A 9,054-nucleotide genomic window follows, 5' to 3' on the forward strand; every position below is an offset into this window, starting at 1 on the left:
CTGGGGGACGGTGGGCGGGCCGGGATGGGTAGGTGGGGGGTATAGGCCTGTGGGGGGCGGGATGGGGGGGTAAGTGGGAGGGTATCGGCCTGTGGGGGGGGGTCTCTGGTGGGTAAGGGGGGGTTCGGCCTGTGGGGAGGCGGGGTGGGTCTCTGAGGGGGGCAGGCCGGGATGGGGGGCTGGGTGAGGGGGGAGTTGGCCTGTCGGGGCCGGGGTGGGTCTCTGGGGGCGGGGGGCCCGCTCGGGGCTGCCCCTCTCCGCCCAGCCGCGCCGCGCCGCGGGGGAGCGGAGCCGGCACTGGCTGCCTGACGTCACCGGCCGGGCTGGCGATAGGCTGCGCGCTGAGCTCCCTGAAGCGGCGCCGGCTCCGGCTCTGCCCGCTTCATTCGGCGCCTTCTGCAGCCTTGGCGAGCGCGCGGCCGGGGGCTCCCTCCAGCCACAGGCAGCCCAGGTAAGGCGCGTGCCCCCGCCCGTGCGGCCCCGGGCTCTGCTCTAGCCGCTGCCGGAGCCCGAACTTCGGGTGCCGCCTGCCTCAGGGGCGGGCTGGGCAGCGCGCCGGGGACACCGGGGCTCCCGCGGCGGCGGCGGCGGGTGTCACTGGCAACTTGTTGGGAAATGCCCGGCAAAGCTGCCCCCGTGCGGAGCCCATCAGGTGCCGCCGCATCGGTGCATCGCTCCCCCGTCCCGTCTTAGGGCACGGCCAGCATCGCCTCGGGCCGGCAGGGCTGCAGGCAGCCCGAGTCTTCAGTCTAACCAGGGGGCTGGGGCTGGTCTCTTTCAGGGGCGCTGCGCTGCGCTGCGCTGGGAACTCTCTGCACTGCGCGTGGTTTGTCAGCCGGGCAGCGTCCCTCAGCGTGCCGGAGTTTAGACGACTTTGTACCCTGTTGGGGCTGGAAGGAGGGTGGGGGGCTGTGGTGGCAGCTGATGAATTGTGTGTTTATTGGTTTGGGTCCCGAACACTGATTCTTCTGGGTCCCTTTGCAGGCTTGATCCTTCACCTGACATCTCCAGAGAGCGAGCTGCAGCCAGTGCATTTCCAGTCAGTGCAAACCCCCAGCCCGCAACCAATTCAAATTCGAGCATCTACAGGGAGAAGAGGAAGATCCTCGTCTTCTTAAGCCTCCTCAATGAGTGCCAAGCTCTCCAAGCAGTTGAGGCTGTCTCTGCCACCTTGTCTCTTGAATAGGACATCTGCCTCCTCCAATGCCAGCAGCACCTGCATCGTGCAGGTGGGGCATCTCTTTCAGTCCTTCTCTTCCACTCTGGTTTTAATCGTCCTGGTCACCCTCATCTTCTGCCTGATCCTCCTCTCCCTCACCACCTTCCACATCCACAAGAGGAAGATGAAGAAGCGGAAAATGCAGAGGGCTCAGGAGGAATATGAACGGGACCACTGCAACAGCAGCAGCCGCCCCGAGGCAGGTATTCAGGGAGAGACGCCCCCTGGAAGAAACCCCCGGCTGGGAAACTCCACGCAGGACTTGGGAATCCAGCGCCCGTCTCCCCCGGAGCCCCGGAGCGCTCACCCAGCAAGATCTTGTTTGGACACAGCTAGTGCGGGGCTCCTGCAAACCGTGGTATTGTCATGATTATTTTGTGGGGGGGACCTCGCCAAGGCTCTGTTTGGTGTTTGTAAATACTCCAGTGATGTTGTAGGCTCTGAAAAGAAAAGTTGTTAATTAAAACGAACGAACAAACCCACAATTCAAGCGCATGACAAATCACGCTGCATTTCTCATTGACTGTGCAAGGAAAGGATGCGTCTTTTTAACGGAAAAGAAGCTGCACAGTGCTACCCAAATATACAGTCATCTGCCCAGAGGCGTGGGGGTGGGAGGATCCCAGTGTGATGCACAGAGTTATCATAAGGATCGAGAAGATATTTCCCCCCATTCCTCTCCTCGGCGTATCACTAATTGTATGTTATAAACCAACCATTTAGATTGGGGGAGGGAGGGCATGGCACAGGATGAGAGACAAAGAAAGAGTGATCTGAACGACACAGTGGGATCCTTAATCTCTCAAACAAAGGAGCCGAGTGCAGCTCATGGTGAAAGGCAGGGACCTTTTATCAGGGGCGGAGAAGGACCCGATCTTTCTGTAGGGTCTCTTCTTTTGCATCAATAACTGTCTCCAAAGACTGGATATTGTTTTCTTTAGAAATGTCCTCCCCTGGTTGAGTGCAAATAAAACTACAGCCCTCCGTCTCCTTGCTCACTCCATGCTAAGCCCCTTTTCTCTCTCTCTCTCTCTCTCTCTGTTTCTCTCTGCAGTAGCCAGTGGCCCGTGTGTCCCGAGGCTTGAAAGCAGCCTAGCAGTGCTGCTTGTATGGGAGGCAGCAGGCTGTTACGTCTTTTCCCCCACACCCACCCCAAGTCACTTTCCAGTGTAATATTTCATTCATTCTATTAAACCAAGAATAAGGAATCTTTTTTGTAACAGAGTACTATGTGACGTGCAGTAGTTTACCCCATCAGAATGTTTGATTATTTATTTTAAAGAGGTGTGCCCTTGTCATACCTCCTGTTGGTACTGAAGCAAAATGTTGTTCTGTACTATGCACTGTACACTGTATATTCCTCTTCGTTTATAGCTTTTACCCATTGAATAATGAATTCAGCAGCAGTACAGATCTGGCTTCTACTTTTTAAGGCATTTTTATATCTTCTGAACCTGTACTAGATTGTTATGAATATCTCTGCTTCCCCCAGGCCCCAAACAAAACCCTAATGGATGTGTGAAAATGCCCTCTATTAAATCATGGTTAATATTTCAAAAGAGGCTGATGTAGATCTCCCAGGAAAGGACCAGCAGTTATTTGACTATGAAAGGAAGTGTCTGAGTGGCTGCTTGTTACTGCATGTATTAGGGGAATGCAAGGCCAATTTAATTACAGTAAATGCAGCTTCGACTAAACACTTAACCAGTCACCATGACTTGCAAACTGTGCCTTAACAGAATGGCCCTATCTAAACTTTGAAACCTCTCCTGGTGGTAGTATTAGATCAGAGGTGATGCTCTTCTGTCCATGTTAATAAATAGTAAACACAAAGACAAAAAATAATCCAAGAGGATGTTTTCCAAGATACAAACCAGAAATAAATACCTGCTGGGTGTAATTTCCAGCTATCCTTAATTTACGTTCTCTGTAGAATCCCCTCTCCCCTCCAAATCCTGGTGGAAAGGATGGATGTTATGTTTTAAAAAATGTACGCCGTGGGAGCTGTTGGAGTACTTAATGGGTGACCAATACAGTTGGTTAAATTAAAGATGGAGAAATGTGGTGTTGGGATGGAACAGTACAAATACCAGTAAATGGTCTATCTAATCCCATTACGGCAGCAAAATGCAGAGGTTGTGGTACTGTATATCTATTCCATATTTCTTCTGTTTCACTTCTAGCTAATCAGATGAGAAATCTCTATTGAGCTAGAATCTGTGCATCCAGCATCTTAGGCAAATGCTCTTATCATCCAACCAAAGTTCCTGATCTATCTGCTCAGTTCAGTGGGCTAAAATATGTGTAGTTAATAATATTTTTACCTTGCAGTTTGATGAGACTGACATCTGGTTCTCATCCCAGCTATGATCAGCTGCAAATGATTATTTTGTTCTCTTTGAGTAAGAAAGCAGGCTATCCCATTTTTTCCAGTGTGGGATAGGTGAACTTTTGTATTTGACCCCCTTTGTACAATTGCATCTCATTAATGAACCATCATGGAATAATTAAGAGAATTCAGTGAACAGCAGCGGAGCTTCCTGGTTATTTGTGATCGCCACTAAACAGAAATAGTACTTTTTCCTTCCTTTTTTGTCTTTTTAAACAATGTATGATTTTCAATTTTGTAAAAGCAATAAGATGTTTCACATCACTTCAGTGCATTTCTGGTTGATGATTCCGCTCCCCTAGTGTCTGAAGTCAGTCACTCTTCCTTTTGCCTTATGTACTCAAGGCATGCAATAATTCCCCAGAAGTGTACTGCCTGTCATACCTTGTTGCAATTATAAAATTGCTCTATTTTTGGAAGAAAAAGGAGGGGGGAGAGAGAAAGAGAAGCCTGGTGTGTGTGTAAAAATTCTGCTGCCACTAAAAGTAGTTGCAGAAATGTATTTAAGTTTTAAAATCTCTCACATTTAAAACGCTACCTTCTGTTTAATTAGCTTAGATTTAAATTTTTAATATATCTGTATTTATGTAAATATATGTAAATTATATGGTCTATGAGTAAAACTTGATACTGACTTTAATTTTCTCAGATCTGTGAACTTCTTGGTTTAACTTAAGGTTTTATACAAAAAACCAAAGTAAATTGAATTATACAAGATAGGAAAAGTTATAATTGCTCATTACCATCCTGAATTACTTCCCGGACACTGATGTAGCATAAAGTACTGATTTCACAAGATTTAATTGAACAGTTTCAGGAGATCAAGTTGATATCAGCAAGCTATGTAAGTTTTCATTTTTATGAAATAATAAGCAGTCTGGGGAATAAATGTGGATTTTTAAAAAAGGGTTTTATGCATAGAGGTTGTCAAATCAAATGCTTCAAAACTCTACAGCTACAGCTAAACTTCTGCACTTAGGATTCAGTATTAATAAGGCTGATGGTAGTTCTCCCCACTGCCAAAATAAAAAAAAACCCAAACCCAAAGCCTAGAAGGAAATGGCTTACATTAACTCTGTTGGATTTCTAAGGCAAATGTCCTCAACTTATTGTGAATTTGTTAAAGAGTTTTGAATATATATATACAATTATTTATATATCGACAGATTTTTTGTATAATCTTTCATACACTATATGAAAAAGATGGAAATGAAAGTTGCTCCAATCTATGTTAACAAAAGATTAATAGCAGGTCTATGTGGTCTTTTTCTATTTAAAACCAACACCATTCTGGTAAATTATGCAAGAAACCAGACAGCTGAGTGAAGACGGATAATGGAATAGACAAAGTGTCTTTCACTTGGAAGGACCATAGCCTATGACTGGATCTGTGAGGGCAGACATATTTCTCAGTACAGGATTTGGCCTATAGTCCATTACCATCTCATAGCTGTTGGGAGTAGGGTGACCAGATGTTCTGTTTTTATAGGGACAGTCCCGATATTTGGGGCTTTTTCTTATACAGGCACCTATTACTCGCAACCTCTTGTCCCGATTTTTCACACTTGCTATCTGGTTACCCTAGTTGGGAGGCAAATGTAATAATTATAAATAAATATTATAATGCTTAATAATAACTAGCTAGTCAACATCCTTGTGAGATAGACAAGTATTACTGTCCCTATTTTACAGAGAGGTAAATTGAGAGATTAACTTAACTAAGAGGCCACACAGCAATTTGGTGGCAACACTGAATTTAGGAGTTGCTGATTCTCTGTCCTGTGCTCAGTTCTTCAGAACTTACTGCTTCACAGGGAGCTCAATTGAACTCCCACTGAAGTCAATGGAAAAACTTCTGTTGATTTTAGTGGGAGTTGGATCAGGCCCTTAGTCATCTTTCTAGCAGACAGCTGTCCACATCATCATCATATTTGGCACTGATTTGCAACAGAGCCCTCCATTTCAGTGGAGATGACCATCAGCTCTGACATACTCTCTCGACTTTAGACAAGATCGCCTCCCTCCCCCATCAGGGCTGGGGTACCTTGGCAGGGCAGCACAGCTTATATTGCTGTTGTCAGGGCTGCTTCTATGGAGTGAGGTTTTCAGATTTGTCAGGCCTTTCAATGAACAAAATTTACTGTTTGTTTCATTTATTTGTAAGTTTATTTCAGCATTTGTTCTGGGGGTTTTGACTGCCATAAGTACAATCTTTAGGCTGAAACTTGCAACGAGGAACACCATCTAGAAAATTTATTTCCCCTCATATTTGAAAAAATAACAATGCAGACAATCCTCAGCTATAGAAATGGAAACAGGAAAAAAATAAAGAGAAATCCAATGTTAAAAAGAGAGAGGGAGAGAGGGTACTCCTTTAACTAAAAACAGTTTTGCTTTTAATTAGAATTTTAGAGGCTGCTGCTCTGTAGTCTAGACTGGAAGAAAAATAAATATTACTGAGTCATTTACAGTGGTGACTTTAGTTATTTAAAAAATAACTGTATTACGAGTTACTATGTATATAGCATTTTCCACAGAATTACTATGTGGTTGTTACGTTGTTGCCAATTGCCCAGTGTTTTGAAGCAATTGTTTTACTTGTTATATAATTATAAATAGGGTTAACTCTCATGTAGGTAGAAAAAGAACAATACTTTGTCTCTTTTCTATAGGACTGAACTATTGGAAGTGCAATTGTGGGGCTTGGTCACTTTTGTTTTTCAGTATACTTTTCTTAACATGTAAATTGGCGTGATTCTTATATACAAATTTTAATGATGCTTTCCTTAATTTCAAATGTTAGGATTACTTTTTACAGGACTGTATTGGCTCCCTCTGGTGGCTAACTCTATTTCCCAAACCAAATTCTTTATCTAGCCCACCAGATCTGATAGAACAGAGGCTTTTTCTGCTTTTAGCCTTTCACCTGTAGGTCACTGTTTTAAATCCAGACAAAGTCAGGAGTAGTGAAAATGTGTTATGATTTCTGGCAGTTTGGTGGTCTGTGTGAAATGTTAATGGCCCTAGAACAGGAGCTAGGTGATCACATGACAAAAATCATTGCTACAACTGGCAAGATTTAGCAATCTTGTTACCAATGTCAGAACTGACGCTTAGGGGCAAAAGGGGTAGGAAGAGTAGCACTTTAGAATTGGTCCATAGAGGTCATAGTTGAGGAAAATTGCTGGAACAACTCAGGGATCTTGCATTGCTGTGCTGATGCACTATCTCTTCTGTGGATAATTAAAAGAGTTCATTCTTCAGATCTGATAAGCCAGTACCTTTCAGGAACATATTAATGTAAGAAAAGTCTCTGAGCCAGATCCTCAGAGGTATACATTACCATGATTTACACCAGCTGAGGTTTCTGCCCAATTTTAATTTTTGTCTGTCTGATATGGAGGAACATATCATCTATTAATTATTTTAGAGTTGTAAAGAAACAAAATTCTTGGCATCAAAAAAGTCATGTCAGAAAAATATGTGCCATTTACTTAGCTGCATGAAATTATACAGATTTTGGCTCCCAGAGCTCTCAAATGTGGTTGCATGATAATTCATTGGTTCTCAATCTTTTTGAGGGCCCAAATCAACTGAATTTCTCCTCTACAATCTTCTGGAAGAATTTGTAATTGATTATGACTAAATAAACTATAGATTTTAATTTGCTTGTGGCATTAGCTTTGCAAAAAGGAATAATACACAATCATGGATAAAATGCAAGGTAAAACTTTGTAAAACCAACAGTACCACAATAAATTATCTTAGGGACTTATGGGGCCTGTGAATATAAGGGTGGTATGAGGAAAATTAAAGGTAAAAATAACAGAGCAACCCTATTATGAGAAGTAATGTGATCTGGAGGAATGAGTGCAGAGTTTAAAAAACAAGGTGTTCTAAATTCTAATCCTAGCTCTGCTACTCATTGTGTAGCCTTCAGTTTCTAGACTATTTAATAATTGACATATAGCTAATTTATTAAATCATTTCTCAGAATTTGCAGGTGAAATAAATTAGAATGAATAACCTAAGATACTCTAGACTATGTGATATAGTGAGGCCACAATATAAATTAAGGGATTTTCCATGCTGGACACCCGGCTTCAGCTATTCTAGTTCTACATTTGGCAGCAAGGTACATGCAGCAAACTGTACAGCTGGAAGATGGATGGCTGGACAGGATGCTCAAACAATCAGATCGAGAATCTCTTGATTGAATTTTAAAGTTAAAGTGAAATATGAATTACAAAGGAAAGTCAAGAAGACTATTTTTTTTCTTTTGCTATTCAATCACTATGCACTTTCCTTCACTGTATAAAGAAATGTGTTGTCCCGTACAGTCAGATGGAGGGCTGACTAAAATTATAGGAGGAAAATAGAATTCTTATGGGAAATCACAGCCCCAGTAAAGTCAGTGGCAAAACTCCATTGACTTCAGTGGGGTGGGATTTCGCTCACTGGGTATTTATTCACGGAGTCTCACTCTGGGCTAATGATCCTTTTCCTCTTGCTGGCCTGTTCTGATTCTTTTGGTTAGGCTGTTGTATTTTTAAGATTTAATTCACTGAGCTGCCACACTCTTATATGGACTCTTTCCAGCCTTGGGCTACTACTCTGCACTCCCAATTCTCACAGATCTGGCAGTGATCTTTTTGGGCTGTTTAAGTATGACCATCTCATACTCCCTATATTTTAGTTGGTCCATGTGATTTGGTGCTCACTTCCCCAGAGCACTTGGAATCTGAATGATCTCCCTGTATTGAGATTCTTTTTCTGGGCTTTGCTTTTCCTCACACTAGGTAATTTTAGTCTCTGTCCTGCCAATCCTGCCCCAAAATGTCTTTCTCTAAACTACCACTTGCTTTGATTTCTGCAAATTAAATGTATTCTAAATCCAATATTGCCACATTCTTTCTCATGGCATGGCTACGTCGATACGATATTAAACTTCCTGCTATAAAGCAGAAGTTGCTAGGAAAGTGTAGGACTTCAAACAAGCTGAACAATGCTGCCACACTTTTGACAGAGGGCATCACCTCTGCAGCACTGCTTTCCTGAGTAAGCCACCAACCCTACACTGAAGGATGGAGCTGCAGAGAAGCCAGTAACTTCGCATCACAGGAACACCACTGCAAGGAGAGGTATTGAGTTACTGGTATGCAAATGAGATGAGGTTATGAAAGTATGGGAATGATTATGGTAGTGTATATATACTAAGCTTGTGAGTATATGCAGTCAACTGAATATATGTCTATGATTTCTGCTCCCCACCCCAATGCCCCAGTCCAAATCCAACCAGGGGCTTTTCGTGTGTCCACAGCCTCCTCGGTAGTGACGGGAAGAGGGGGCAATCCAGTAGCCTCACCCCCGGGCTGTCAGTGGGCATTTGGCCTCTCTGCCTCTGGAGCTACAAATGCTGGAGGAGCAGGCAGGTAGTAGGGCTCGA

At 43.6% G+C, this 9,054-nt stretch overlaps 1 protein-coding gene across 1 annotated transcript; it reads left to right on the forward strand.

Annotated features, from left to right (window-relative positions):
• Nucleotides 1–366: 366 nt before the first annotated feature.
• C1H11orf87 (chromosome 1 C11orf87 homolog) lies at nt 367–4,661 on the forward strand. Its single transcript, XM_030561193.1, has 2 exons — nt 367–451; nt 985–4,661. The coding sequence occupies exon 2, from the start codon at nt 1,128–1,130 to the stop codon at nt 1,587–1,589; it is 462 nt and encodes a 153-aa protein (XP_030417053.1). The 5' UTR covers nt 367–451; nt 985–1,127; the 3' UTR covers nt 1,590–4,661.
• Nucleotides 4,662–9,054: the final 4,393 nt, after the last annotated feature.

This window comes from Gopherus evgoodei, chromosome 1 (assembly GCF_007399415.2).
Source record: "Gopherus evgoodei ecotype Sinaloan lineage chromosome 1, rGopEvg1_v1.p, whole genome shotgun sequence".
Taxonomy (NCBI): domain Eukaryota; kingdom Metazoa; phylum Chordata; order Testudines; family Testudinidae; genus Gopherus; species Gopherus evgoodei.